Source organism: Astatotilapia calliptera, chromosome 22, assembly GCF_964374335.1.
Source record: "Astatotilapia calliptera chromosome 22, fAstCal68.1, whole genome shotgun sequence".
Classification (NCBI taxonomy): domain Eukaryota; kingdom Metazoa; phylum Chordata; class Actinopteri; order Cichliformes; family Cichlidae; genus Astatotilapia; species Astatotilapia calliptera.
In genome coordinates, this window is record NC_137442.1 from 27,408,315 (window position 1) to 27,423,873 (window position 15,559).

The following is a 15,559-nucleotide window of genomic DNA, read 5'->3' on the forward strand; positions in this document are numbered from 1 at the left end:
TGAGGGAAAGGTGGCATTGAGTTATTTAGATAAATGAAACTGAGTTTATTAAGATCTGCAAGACTGAGTTTTCAGTTCTAGAAAAGCTGATCAGAATAAGTTCAATCGACTATTTTTCACTTAGAGTTAAGCGTGTGTGTGTGATGAGTGAGTAATAAGTTACTGTTAATAGTAAGAGTTAAGTAATAGTAACTGTTTTACATGTTACTCAGAAAATGCATTGCAGCCTTTGAAGTCTTGAATGAATGTAAAGTTTTGTAGGAAATTGAAATATAAGCTTTCATAAACTCTCTACATGTTGACATCTACATGTCAAATTTGAAATAATCTAAATAAAGTTCTTGATGTTTTGCCTTACTAATGTAAGAAAAATTTGAAAAAAATTTAAATATAAAATTAATTTAAAATAAACCTTTTTTTCTGTCCTTAAAGTCTGCAAAATCTCATCATGTCAGCCAAATCAACAAAAAGGTCATCAGTGCTCTGGTGCTGGGAAAAGTGGAGATCAAGGAGATCCAAACACCAAGGACAAGTATGACGGGCATAACAAAGACAGCCGGTCCACAGCGGCTGAAGGCTCTGACACTAACAGAGAGAAGGTTCATCCAGCACATCAGCTGGGGGAGTCTGAAGGCAGCTCATCCTTTCCGATTACCTCCAGGGATTCCACCCAGAAAAGCTCAGCCAGTGCCAGAAGGGCGTTGTTTGCCCGCAGACGCCTCGACGCTTCAACGTTAGCATCCTCTGGAGGTCCTCATTCTCCAAGTAGTCAAATCCTGACTCCACAAATTGAGCTTTCTCCATCTCGTAACCCATCACCCAGGCCTTGCCAGTCCCCTGCTCCTCCTTCATCCCTCTCCCCATCCAGTTGTCATGTCTCCACCGCCTCACAGAGACCAATCTCCCCTGTTAGAGGCCTCTCTCCTATAATAGTGCAGTCTCAGGGGTCGCATTCCTATGGGTTTCTGGGCTCCCTGGCTGACACCTCTGCTCACTGTCAAGCCCATATTCATCCAAGGGAACAAGCATCTACGGCAAGGCTGGTGAGTGACTTCAAAACATTTTTTGAGTGTTCTTCATAACGATTTAATTTTTTTGTTTTTGTATACTTAAGTCAGAATTTTGCTGCGTGTATAATTACCACTGGCCAAAAGGTGGCTTTTCTTCAAACCGTGTCACTCACCTGTGACTTGATCCAACTCTATTAGTTTAGCCTAAAGTTTTTAAATAAATCAGGTTCCAGCTCACAAAGCCAATCTTGTGTGGTTCAGCTAAATTCCAGCAAGTCAACATTTAGAATAAATATAGATAGGCTGGTACATATGAGGTTATTTTAAAGTCACATTTATTGGAAAGGTAAGGAAAGGCAGCTCTCTTGTTTTATATCAGACAAAGCAACCATGCAGCTCCTAGCCCTAAAATAATGCAGGAGAGCTCCCAAATAGACACATGTTTTCCCTGGGTAACCAGGGGAAAAAGGAAAAGCAGGCCAATCACTAAATTCTGAAGATTGGAACCACATGTCAACAACAAAAATAGCGTGGGTGAGTATCTCGGCTCACCCTAATTAAAAACTGATAAGCAAAAAGTATACACCAAACATGTTATGGTGAAACTTCACCACATACCCCTCACACTAATGTGGGTCCCAGAGGAGCAGGTACTGATTCACATTCACGACAGAGTGACCTCTTGTGTTTGCATATACACGGATCAGATATAACTTCATGACAAACCTGCCTAATATTGTGTTGGTCCCCATTTGGCTGCCCAAAGAGCCCTGACCTGTTGAGGCATGGATCCTTTAAGTCTTGTAAGTTGTGAGGTGTGGTCTTCATGATTCGATCTTATTTGTCCAGCACATCCCAGAGATGCTCAATTGGATTGAGAACTGGGGAATTTGGAGGCCAAATCAACACCTTTAAGTCATTGTTGTGCTCCTCAAACCATTCCTGAACCACTGTTGCTTTGTGGCAGGGCACAATATCCTGCTGAAAGAGGTCACAGCCATCAGGGAACACAGCTTCCATGAAAGCGTGTACGTGATTTTCAACAGATGGTATGTACAAAGTAACATCCTCATGGATGGCAGGGACCCATGGTTTCCCAGCAAAGCATTGCCCAAAGCATCACACTCCCACTGGCTTGCCTTCTTCCCATTGTACATCCTGATTACCAGGTGTTTCCCAGGGTAAAAGCAATGTAAAAGAAAATGTGATTCACCAGACCAGGACACTTTATTCCATTGTTCCATGGTCCAATTCTGATGCTCATGTGCCCATTGTTGGCACTTTTGTTGGTGGACAGGGGTCAGCATGGTCCCCCTGACTGGTCTGTGTCTATGCAGCCCCATACACAACAAACTGTGATGCTCGGTTCTGACACTTTTCTATCAGAACCAGCGTCAACTTTTTCAGCAGTTTGAGCTACAGTAGCTCGTCTGTTCGATTGTACCTACTGTACCTGTAAATGTTTTTTTTAATAACCACACTGACTAGGAGACACTACACAGCAGTACAGCACTTGAGCAAGCACGCTTCAAGTAGACTTCAACTGGACTCGAAAAAGTCTAACAGTAATGTTTCCTAAGCTTTCCATGTTGGAAAATGGGACATTTCAAACAAGGAGGAAAAAAATATCCATCCATCCATTCGTCTATTTTCTTCCACTTATATGTGGCCAGGTTGCGGGGGCAGCAGCATAAGCAGAGAAGTCCAGACCTCCCTCTCCCCGTACTCCAGCCACAGCACCAACCTTTCTGTTGATCTCGCACTCCCCTCTCCCCTAACTCATAAACAAGACCCCAAGATACTTAAATTCCTCCACTTCAGGCATTCCCTGACCCGGAGTGGGAACTCCATCCTTTTTCACTTGAGGACCTTAACCTGAAAGTTGGAGGTGATTCTCATTCCTGCCGCTTCACATTTGGCTGTGATCCACTCCAGGGCGAGTTGGAGGCCACCACCTGATGAAGCCAAGAGAACCACATTATCTGCAAAAAGCAGAGACGAGATACTGAGGCCACGCAAGTGGAAGCCTTCCATCACTATGCCTAGAAATTCTGTCCGTAAAAATTATGAACAGAATCAGTGACAAAGGGCAGCCCTGGTGGAGTCCAACGGTCAACCTTACTGGACCAACCCTTGAATATCCTCAGGAGGCTAAAGAGCTGGTCTAGTGTTCCACAACTGGCATGAAAGCGGCAGGTTCCTCCTGAATCAGCTAATGGACGGACCCTGGCATAGATTTTCCAGTCCAGAGTATCCAGAACATATGGCCGCAGATCTGATGATACGATCACAATCATCATCGACCTGCAGCCTGCGATGTCCTGGTGCCACTTGCACTCATGGACACCCTTATGTTGGAACATGGAGTTTGTTATGGATGAACTATGGTTTGCGCAGAAGTCCAGTAACAGAGCACCATTCGGGTTCAGATCTGGCAGGCTGTTCCTCCCAATCTCGCGCTTCCGGGTCTCACTGTTGTTGCCCACATGACCGTTCCCAGTAAGACGAGAAAGTCCCCAGGTGGAGCACCCTCAAGAAGTCAGGGACTCCAGGAAGGCCAGGTACTCTGAACTGTCGTTCAGTGAATAGACATAGACGACAGTGAGGACCCGTTCCCCGACCCAGGGAACAAACCCTTTCATCCACCAGGGAAGAACTCCAACATACTGGCAACAAGCCGAGAGGATACTAAGATACCCATCCCAGCCTCTCACCAAGGGCAACTCCAGACTGAGACATAGTACAACCCCTCTCCAGGAGACTGGTTCAAGATCCCAAGCTGTACATTAAGCTGAGTCCGACTCAATGCACAGACTCAACCTCACGTTGAGTCTCACGTTCAGGCTCCTTCCCCACCAGAGAAATTATGTTCTATGTCTCAATCTCTAGTCTCGGCAGCCATGGATCGGTCCACCAGGGTCACCACCCATGGCTGCTGCCCAGCACGCACTGTACCCAACCCCTACGGCGCCTCCTGCATTCTGGGCCTACAAGAGGGTGGGCCAAGGTCCCTTTTTCAGGCCGTGCCTGGCCGAGTCCCATGGACTAAGGCCTGACCACCAGGCGCTCGCCTTTGGGCACCTTCCCAGGCCTTGCTTCAGTACAGGGACCTGCTAACCCTATCCCATGCAGGGTCAACTGTTCCCTGGATCTTCAGCTCATAGGGTTTTTTCAATCACTCTGTCTGGTCCCTCAGGACAAATTTGCCATGGGAGACCCTAACAGGGGGCAAAAGCCCCCCCACAACATAGGCCACGGGATGCACAAACCCTTTCACTCTTTGACAGCGGCGATATTCAGTCTGCCATGATTCTTTTCATTATTTATTATTCCACTTTAGAGCAGAACTACTATTTGTGTCCAAAAGCTGGGACACTGTAAAAATCAGTTTGAGGAAAATAAAAGGTGGGGGGGACCTCTATGCAGTGATTTGCAAATCATTTAATCGTAATTTCAACCCTATATCCTATAGATGGCCATATCAAAATGAAACAGATATTTTTATAGCTTTTTAAAAAAGATATCTTGTCAAAATACAGAAAATGAACTGAGACAGAAACAGTTTCTAAAAATTGTAGGTGAATTTACCACCAGCAGAGCCACTGAAATTTCAGTTTGTTTTTGTTGTAGTGTGTAGATGAGGTTGGACTGACCCACATCCCCTCGCATTCCATGCGTCCTCGTGGAGCCCACAACCTTCTGAGTCACCTTCCTCTGCACTCGCAGCAGCCAAGCAGAGCCCCAAGCATGCTGATTCCAATTGGGGGGATTCACATGATTCCGCCCAGGTCCCCCCTGCAAATGTACAGCTTCCTGAGCAGCACGACTGCTAACACCTCAGGGGCATCCATGAAACTGAGCGAGGCTCCAAATGGAAGGCTCGCTCTGCCACATCGCAAGGACGTTCTTAAAGAAATGCCGCTGAGCAGCCAAGCCAGCCTACCGAACCCTGAGGCGACAGGACAAATGCCTGCAGGTGTCCTACCCAACAAAAATAATCAAGGATCCTTCACCATCCAGCAGCCGTCGAGTCCCAGAACAGAGACGAGACACCTGGAGGTGAGCGCAGATGCACCTGTTAGAGAAAGATGTGTTTACCCTGAGAACTCTCAAGGCCAAAAAAAGACTCCTTCCTCCCAGACACAACTCTGATCGGAGGCAGAGTCCGAAGGGACAGTGCAAAAAGACTAAGACCAGCCTGTGGCCAGAAATCACCACACGCTTGTTTTGAGTCTGACGACAAAACGCAAAAGCACTTGAGCACCGCTTCTGAATGACGCTGTTATGTAATTATATTATTAATATATATGGACACTATGTTAGATATGCAGTATGTTTTGTAAATCTTTTTTACCCTTCTTTGATGTCATTGGTGTTTATTTATTTCTGTGCTAATATGCAAATTCTGTACTATATGCAAAAGCAGCTGGAATGAAAATAGACAAAGTTTAAATCAGTTTCCCTATTAACCCTGTTGACAGCTAATATACTATTGCTGTGTTTATGTACTGTATTACCAAAATGGATATAAAAAGGTATCGCAAATATTTATTCACCCAACCAGTATTTTGAAGTGCAATTTTATGTCAAGATTGTGGTTTAATATGTCATTCTTAAAAGCTGTGATTATTATTATTATTATTATTATTATTATAATAATTATTATTATTAGTCTGATTTTTGTTGTTATTGTTGTTAATTTTGTTTTTAAAGAAGCAAGCTCACGATTAGCTCCTTTTCTGAAATCTCCAGGAAAAGAAGTTTCAGATCCTTTTCGAGTGCACTGACAAATGATTTGATATCCAGTGGAGACCTGTTTCACGTACACGGTAGCTACGGTGCAGTTTTCTTTCATAAATAGATACATGTATTGTTGTGTTGTTGCTTTTTCTACATAATACAATCACTGTCATTTTCATGTTTACCATTAAACTTCTCATTTTTACAGATTTCTATTAAAACTTTTGAAAGTGTGTCTCGTTTTCTATTTATTTTCATTTCAGTTATTTAAGTTTAATAAATCCTGTTGATGTATGGAAATTAATTAAAATCAATGGGATCCTGAAAGAGGTGCAAGATGCCAAAATTACAAAAAAAATAGTGATCCAAACAAAATACAATGGAGTTAAGTTTAATTTATAGGGAATACATTTTTGTTTATGACATGTAAGAGGCTCAGCAAGACTGGTTCTTTCTTGAAATAATGTCAGTAACATTAATTAGCTGCTATGAGGTAAGTCAAGCTTCTGTTTCCCAAATATTTCATGGGACATTATCAACTCTGACATCTTGCCCATCTTGATCTCTTTAAAAACATTAAATTTTTTTTCGTTTATACCGAGTTTACTTGTTTGTGAGGTGTTTCATCGTATATAAAAAAATGAAAATAAAAAAAGTAGGTATGCTGTGTGCTGTGGGTTTTTACCCCACAGCTGGGCAAGCAGGCATTCAAGACTGTGAATGTGATAACTCAATACATCGGTGCATCGACTAAAATTCTCAGATGAGTGTGAATCCCATGACCAGGAAATCAAGGTCAGAGGTCAAGCCCCCTGAAAATCTTGTGAATGCAATAAATGGAGTGATGTTACCTAGGATTTTCAAATTTATACCATAGGCACATCTATTAGGCGCTAAAGGGCCACCGCCAGTACATTCATGCAGTTACCATAAACCTTCACCAAACCTTTACCAAACACCTTCTATTTTCTATCTGTTAACAAAGTGGCTGATTAATCATTTTACTACCACAGCGCTGTTTGCTTGCTGGGAGCCTGACGAAATGATGACTTCTCCGTGGATGTCAGTGCGGGCTCTGTATAAGGACAATGGGTTTCTACTGTAGCTTAGTAAAAAGAAAATACAGTCAAAATTAAAAAAAAAAAAAAATGTAGCAGGCAACTCATCTGAAGAGCTTGTTTTCACCAATGGAAGTTGCTATGATTGTTCTAAGTAATTCTTGCAATCCAACAAATGGATCTTAAAAGACTCATTTTTAAGAAAATTGTGTGCTTTAAACAAAACCACATCTTGGGGTCAATAAAACTAAAGTTTAAAAAAAACCCAACTACAAGTAGGTGTTAAAAAGTGCTTTTGATCATAGAAATGAAAGACTGAACAATATTATGTACTAAAAACAGTAACTAAATAGTAAAATGGAACTGCTTTCACAAAGTATTTTGTTTTGCGCTGTAACACTGAAACAAAAATTTCCCCTGACAAATACCACCCCTAGTATAAAAATTAAAAAAGCTAAAAGTAAAACCAAAACAAAGAAAAACATTTCCAAACATTAAAAACTGAAATGAGCAAAACTCTGGTAACTAACAGAAACTAAACTTAGTTTAAAAAAAAAAAAATCAAAGTAGAAATAAAAACTAATTAGAAGGTTTTTGTTTGTTTGTTTTTTAAACTATAATCTTGCCAAAATAGTCTGTGGATTGATTTTAATAATGTTGCTGTTGATATTTTCCAAATGTCATTTTTGAGTTGCTGTGAATGTAAAGTTACATTTGATTTCCACTGTGCTGTAGTGGAACACATTTAAACACGTCAGCATGTTTAAATGTTTCAAATACGTTTATTTCCTATAGTAAGCTAAAAGATAAAGGAGATACAATAGTCTGTAAGAATCAAGTGCATTTTTCCTGGACTGAGCGCACTCCATGCTGATGATTATGGCACCATCCTGTGGATATTTCATAGCATAGCAAATTCCATCTCATGGAATCAAAATATTCATTTCACCCCCTCTTTGCTGTCTGCTCGGCTCGGGCAGCTCTTTGTTCTTAGGTACTGAATGTTACTCTTGTCACCACTGGGTGGCAGAAGAACTCAAATTAAGGCCTACTGTTATTCTCCGCTAGAAGAAATGACATCATCCACTAAAGGTAATGGAGCACATACAGAAACCAAAGTCAGACCAGTTGGGGGGATTTTATTGTATATTTTCACAGGTAATATGGAGACAGTGACAAAAAAATAATGAAGTGAAAAAAAATCCCCACATGACAAATTTGGGAAAAAAGGAAAGTTTTAATGTAGCACTATAATTGTCTGCGTTTGTGTTTTATCAGCAATCTACAGATAAGTTTCTCAGTAAAGGAAGAAGTTTCAGGGAAAGGGCAGCCAGACACATCCCCAAAGCTTTAAATCATCTACCTGTGAAGAGGCGTGCATTTATTTACTTACAGTATAAAACAAACGTTAACGTAATTACCCAATTTTATGACGATAGTTCCTAATAGGAACGTTGTGATATGTTTCGTTAGAAAATGAGCTGCAAACAATAACCCAAAACGGGGAAACCTGTCTGAGGGCAAAGTAAAACAAACAGAACTGAATGGAGATTCCTGAAAACTGGAAGCCGGGTCGGGTCGGGTGTTAATGCAGGGTGGGTTTGTTTGCATATCATCTTGTTACTGTAGTAATAATTATGGAATTATGGAATATGACAATTTTATGAAAGCAAACACACAAAAGACAGGAAAAGGTCAACAATAAAAACATGTGTAGATAGTTTCACTTCAGAGAACATCCTGGAAGTTGTTATTTCTAATGGCATCATTTTTTAATTTTTTCATATCTCCCATGTGATCCATTCGTGTTAATGATATAAAGCTCAGAGTTTACAAATAATATGAATGTAATGAGTCAGATGAAGTTCATACACATGTTAAAGGTTTATGGCAGAGTAAATAGAGTTCAACCTTTTATTCTGAGAAAGGCTTTCTCGCATTTAATTCATTTATGTATCACAATTCTGTTTTGTGGTTCTGTTCTGGACGTAAAACCTTTTTTGACAAAGCTTATCGTTGAGGTTAGATTGGCTGACGCTGAAGCATCCATTAGCCATGCTGCTATCGTCTCCGCGTGCTGGGGCTTCCCATGATGCACTGTTTCTTTTCTATTCACCTGTTTTCTCTTTTCTTGTTTTCATGCATCACTCTTAGATTTAATCTTTATTAATTAATAAATGCCCTCCCATAATATGTCTTGTGCTACCCCCACCTCCTCAACCAGTTGTGACAGATGACTGCCCTGACCCTGGTTCTGCTGGAGGTTCCTTTTAATTTAATTTGATTTAATTCCAGAAGGCTACACTATAATGTTTTGGAATGATTGTTAATTAATTAATTAATTAAGTAACTTTAAGAAAAAAAATTGTGTTTATTGTCCCAATGTATTGCAAACCCCATGAGTCACTCTTCCCAAAGAAATGCCGCTTGGTAGATGTTTTATCATTTCCAAACTGTTCTATGTAAACCCTGGAAAAGGTTGTCTCGAAATCTCAGCAGTTACTGAAATAGCCAGACCAGACCAGCTGGTACCTATAACCATGCTGCATTCAGAGCAACTTTGCATGTTCATCTAGCCAAAAACAGAAAAAATAATGAAAATGTTATTGCAGAATAAGTAAATGAAAAAAAGCTTATTTTATTTTGTGTAAACTGTAAGTCAATATTATTAATTATATAAAACTAAACGTTACAACATTTTAAATAACAAAGTTAAAGTTAGCCAGTTATGCTATAAAGAAGAAACTGTGATGTAGCCATTACATTAAGCTAACTGACTTAAAGTTTTAATTTCGCTATCATTTTAACCATTTGATGTTGTATTAAATTGTGTTTCTATATATACATCATACATATACATGTCAACTATTTGTAATAACGGAGCATAAATTATTATTTTAAATGTTACAGTTATTTAAGCTGTTTATTTAACAAAGTTTTACTTCTTTTTATTTGTCTCTGTCTTTATCTCTTCTGTTTTGTTTTGTTTTTATCATTTTCACCCATTTATCTGCTATTTCACTAATTTGCCGTTACATTTACTGTAGCTCATTGTCTAAACGTTTTTTCCCTTCCTGGTTCCATGTGCGACTCATTCTTTTTCAATGATTGACCTTAATGACGCAGACAGGTGTGCCAGGCACTCTCACGACATGTGATGAATAGAGGCGACAGGAGAGGCCTAATAACAAGTAGGCTGCCGACAGTTAGTGTACTTTCGGTCTGTATTTGGCATACTGGTAATGATACTGCTATCATTCTTCACCTCACTCGCATCAGGGTCCTGTCTGAGTGAGTCAGCGCATTTCTGTACTTAAAATCAGTTAGGTGCCAAGTCCATTTCCTGTCTTCTTTTCTGTTTTTTTAAGCAATAAGGAACAAGGATAAGGTGTCTGCATTTTTCTCTGATGAGGCATTGCATTCCTGATGTACATCAGAGATGTAGTACTATACAAACTTAACTTGGTAATGGAATGAAAGCTTAGCTAGCAGGACAATACCTTTCAGGATAAACATTTAGATAAACTAGCTATTTTTTATAATGTTGTGAAGAAGTCAAACTAAATATAGAAAATTCTGGATGAAAGTATAAGTTTACTGAATCCGCTGTTCAAAAGTGACTTAAAGGAAAAATGTTCCAATACATAAAGATCTCAGAAAAATACTTCTGAAAAGCAAAAAGGCAACAATGCTGAGCCTTTTTGTGTAGTTTGAACAATCTCTCCATGCCTGCGTGGGTCCTCTCCACAGTTCAAAGACATGCAGTCAGTGGGGTTAGGTCATTCAGCCCCTGAAGTGGATGGATATATTTACCTGTGTTTGACCTATCAGAATATTTTCACTAAGGTGTTGCCCTGATGTTTGCAGCAACGCCAACAACACAAATAGAAACTTCTGGGCAAAGGAAAACAAACTGACTTTCGCAGTACAACGTGCCTTGGCTGAGCACCCTTTTTTAGTAAGTTTAGAAAATCCCATGAGCTGGTTGTTTTTGTCAACTATGTTCACAAAATATAAATCAAATGTAAAATCCATGAAACAATAGTCAAAGCATATGTCTGTCTTTGTGTCCTTTTGGTCCTCCAGCTTTCTTCCACAGTCCAAAGACATGCTGGTGATCCTAAACTATGCACAGGTGTGGAACTGAGTGTGTCTGTCTCACTGTAATCTTTTCTTGCACTTGTGACGTGTCCACTGTGACCCTGTGATTTGTATAAGTGGAGCAAAGTGGATGAAGGAGAATTACTATCTTCTGGGTTATTCCATTTTGTTTAGTGTCTAATATCATAATGTGTGTACAAGACAAAGCTTCAAAGCCCAAAGGAAGCTTTTAGCTTTTTAGCTAAAATAAATAGCAGAGACACTGTTCTGACTCCAGTCTTTTCTTCAGTCGCTTGTCTACGAAGACTGAGCTGCTGCCTCGCAGTCTGCCAGTTTCATTTTCTCAGTAGAGTTGCTTCTTCTAAGTCTCGACTCTAAAAGTTCTCAGCAGCAAGCACATCAAACCAAACCTTCTGTTTTAGGGTGAGCATGAAAGGAAATGCAGTTACACTAAACAGCAGGAGTGGGCAATGAATTTTTCGAAGGGGCCACATGACAAACTGGGACTGCTGTAGAAAGCTGCCCCACTAAGCCTGTAAACAAATAAAATCAATATTAGGCACAACTGAGGCTTCCAAAGTAGTCCAGGTTTCTTGGGAAAATTAATTGGCCATTATTTATTTTGTCATACAATATGGCAAAATGAATGAACCATGATGTTCTGTAGCTTTCTACAGGAAATCCTGATGTTTTTCTCCGATGCAGAAGATAACTCGGCACGCTGTGGCAGATATTTCATGTCGTGATGTCTTATTTTCCAATTGTGTAATGGCCCCGGTGGACGCATTTTTACAAATGCGTCCTGAAGGTGATGACTTGCATGCTATTGTGTCACAATCCGTATGATCGACCTCAACCCCAGGAAAATTCTGCAATTATGGCGCCGCTGTTTGTTTGCCATTACAACAACATACATTCCTCAGCAGCAGTTGGAAGTGCTGAACAGATAAGGGCACATTTTTTTTTACCCGAGACTGGCACGTCTGGGAAAAGCAACAGAGGAAGGACACAGTGGCGAAGGGGAAATTAGGGAAAGTGGACACTTTCACATTGAGCCCATTCCACTGAATTACGGGACAATTTTGCTCTAAAGGAGTTTTTTTTCTTTCTCCGCTGTAACAAAGAGTTGGTCACATGCCAGGCATTTTTGCATTGTGACATCCTTTTGGCATTTCCCCTTCTTTTAAACTGTGACAACACGCAAATCTGCAACCTTCAGCTGTGTTTTTTCCCCCCTCTTGCTTCTGTAAGCGTCTTCTTCTTTCGTCTAGATTTCCGTTGGAGCTGTGATGTTAAATTCCACAACATCTGCAATATTTTTCCAGCCTTCATCACCTAAACAACTGTACTTCTTCCTGTTTTTCAATACGGCTTGCTCTACGTCAGCCACATTCAATTCCATTTATGGTAAACAGCCTATGAAAATGATGCGCCCACTAACACTATTTAACTTCTAGAGATTGATTAACGACTGTTCCTACATGGAACACACTGCTGCTGAATTATTATTATTTGATTTACTAATGAAGGATACAATATCCATATAAGATTTTAGTGACAAAATGAAGTATTTAATCCTCTGGTCAAATACTTCATGATCTTCAGGTTAGCAAACATCTCTGCAGGAATTTTCTCCAAGTCCTTAAGGTTTCTCAACTGTCGCCTGAATATACAGAACTTCAGATCTTTGCATGAGGTTCTTATATTTTGAGGCATATTTATACGCCTCAGTATTGGTAATGCCAATACTTCAGGTAACTACCTTTCTGGAAAACAGACACATCACACATTTTCAATGCCATAGTTGAGGAAAAGAGGTTTTCATCCAAGATGTTTACATCTTTATGTCAATGAGATCCTAATCAAGAAAACATCCTCAAAGTGTAATGATCCCACTGCCAGGATTGTTCATAGTCTGAATTCTTGTCTCCCTCAGTGCTCAACTTACTCAACTTATCAATTGCATTCTCCTAAGTTTCATCTAAATTGATCAGATCTTGCGTGGGGCTTCAGACTGTTCTTCCATTGGCAAATAATTGCACCAGCATTTCTCATTTTCTCGCTCAACTGGTTGCTCATGTGTTTGTAACCATTGTGAAGATCAGCAATCACGTCCCTGACATCCTTACAGAGGTGTTGAAGATGTAAACAGATTATACTGGGTTATACTGGTCAACAACCCAAATTCTTGTTGGTATGTCTTCGCTCGTGTACTAAAATGTGTTTCAGAATGCCCTTTCTGTAAAGTTTTGTTGATATTCAAAGTCAAAAGTCAAAGTCAAATTTATTTATATAGCACATTTAAAACAACAAGTGTTGATACTATTAAGATAATCAAATGAAATAAAACATGATAAAATCAAGAAAAGGAATCATAAAATTAGAAGATTTGAGTAAGAAATTAGATAAATAAAAGTAGTACAAACTCATTCTGAATTAAAGGCCAAGGAGTAAAAGTAGGTTTTCAGACGTGTTTTAAAAGTGTCCAATGTTGGAGAGGTCCTGATGTGAAGGACCAGTTTGTTCCACAATTTTGGGGCAGTCACAGCAAAGGCCCGATTTCTTCTGTGCTTTAATCTGGACCTCGGTACAGCCAGGAGCATTTGGTCCGCAGACCTCATCTTGCAGGAGTGCACCAGCTTATTAAAAGATCAAAAAGGTATGAGGGCACGTACCCGTGCAACACCTTAAAAGCAAATAATAAAATCTTATAAATAAATTTGAAAACTAGCTTGTGTCAAATATAACCAAAATGATTCAATCATAGCCCGCATACTTCTCAGAAAACAATGTTTTGTAACACAGCTGATTAGAACAAGTTAAAGTGGAAGAATGGAAAACATCTCCTTTCACAGTTTTTACGTATGTTTTATAACATAATTCAAGGGTTTCTAAAGAAAATTTAATCAAGAGATGTAACATTCGGCATAATAATGAGCATTTTTTTTTCAAAACAAGAATTTAATTTGACTGTTTTTTACTGTCATTAAAGAAGAAATTAGCATTTTTGATGCTTTTCATATGAAAAAAGGAGATCTTATGTAACAAATGTTAAATATGAGTATAATTTTTTTTTAAAGGAATACATTTGAAAACAAATTGAAACAAGGATAAGGGGCACTGTTCATAAAAAGCATGCAGATTTCCATCATCATGTCTCTTTTGACTGTTCCTTCGCTGGTAGCTCTGCGTGTTTGATTTGGGTTTTCCGCTGAATGCCCCTCAGGACAAACCAAAAATGGGATTTGTGCCTACATGCCAGCTGACAACATACCAACCAGCATATGTGTATTTTAAAAACACGAGACATGATATCTAACCTTTACAAAATCTCTCCTGTTGTCTGAGTTTTGCAATGAAGCCAAGTACAAATGACGGTGGAACAGCCACACCCGTGAAACTCTGACCTAATTTCATCTCCGGCGCTGCGTCCTTGGTTTGCATCATATAGGAAAGGAGGCGCAAACTGTAAGTTGCAGTGGAGGATGGAGGTGCGTCATAATTAACCTTCGCAAAATACAGGGTGGGCCATTAATATGGATACACCGTAATAAAATGGGAATGGTTGGTGATATTAAAGTCCTGTTTGTGGCACATTAGTATATGTGAGGGGGCAAACTCCTCAAGATGGGTGGTGACCATGGTGGCCATTTAGAAGTCGGCCATCTTGGATACAACTTTTGTTTTTTCAATCGGAAGAGGGCCATGTGACACATCAAACTTATTGGTAATGTCACAAGAAAAACAATGGTGTGCTTGGTTTCAACGTAACTTTATTCTTTCATGAGTTATTTACAAGTTACCAAACATTTCCATGTTATTACGGTGTATTAGAGCTGGGCGATATGAGATTTTTTCATATCACGATATGTTTTTTTCATTTCCGGCGATAACGATATCTATCACGATATAAGCCAAATAACTATATTTGTAAGATTTAAATGTGCCGTTGCTCACAAGTAAAATGTGAAATAATCAGCAGCTTGTTTTTATTTAAATATTTATTTCCCATAATAAGTTCAACAGGGTAGATGTACTTAAGGAACATGAGACTTTTTCAGATAAATAAAGGCAAATATTGCAAACTACACAAAAGGCAGCCGCTAAAGCGTTTAAGTTTCAAAATAGAACGAACAAACAAAACAGACTAAATTGTCAATTCCACTTAGAAACAAAATATTAATTCTAAAAATAAATCTTAGTTTGTTTTACAGAAGAACAGACAAAACTGACTAACTTTTGTCAATATCAAATAAACTGAGAACTAAAAGGAAATTCTCAATCTCTCCTTGTTGTATAGCTTAGCTTTTCAAACAGTTTTAACAGTTACTTTAGTCTGACAAAAGCCGAATGACGAATTAGCGCTTCCAGTCAGAGACTGAGGCTACGTCCACACGTACACGGGTATTTTTGAAAACTGAGATTTTCCGTTTTCGTTTTAAAAAATAATCCCGTCCACACATAAAGGGAGAAATGAAGGAAAACGCTGCTATGAACATGCCAAAGCAGCAATTTCTCTATCGAGTAAAAGTTATATCGCGATACATATCGTTATCGTTCTATCGCCCAGCTCTACGGTGTATCCATATAAATGGCCCACCCTGTAGTTTTCTGTACCAAAAGAAACACAATCACCACCCAACATATAAG

At 39.4% G+C, this 15,559-nt stretch overlaps 1 protein-coding gene and 1 long non-coding RNA gene across 4 annotated transcripts in view; one reads left to right on the top strand and one right to left on the bottom strand.

Moving 5' to 3' along the window:
• Positions 1–5,983, top strand: part of hivep3a (HIVEP zinc finger 3a) — a 55,362-nt gene extending 49,379 nt beyond the window's left edge. For all 3 annotated transcript variants that reach the window (XM_026155768.2, XM_080296204.1, XM_026155767.2), the window contains 2 exons: positions 433–1,043; positions 4,641–5,983. In XM_026155768.2, coding sequence (XP_026011553.2) covers positions 433–1,043; positions 4,641–5,162 — 1,133 coding nt within the window. In that variant the 3' untranslated portion in view covers positions 5,163–5,983. The remainder of the gene's footprint in view (positions 1–432; positions 1,044–4,640) is intronic.
• LOC145423557 (uncharacterized) overlaps positions 1–15,559 on the bottom strand; it is a 482,209-nt gene extending 466,650 nt beyond the window's left edge. Inside the window, exon 1 of the long non-coding RNA XR_013904602.1 lies at positions 15,486–15,559. This is a non-coding gene — a long non-coding RNA (uncharacterized LOC145423557). The remainder of the gene's footprint in view (positions 1–15,485) is intronic.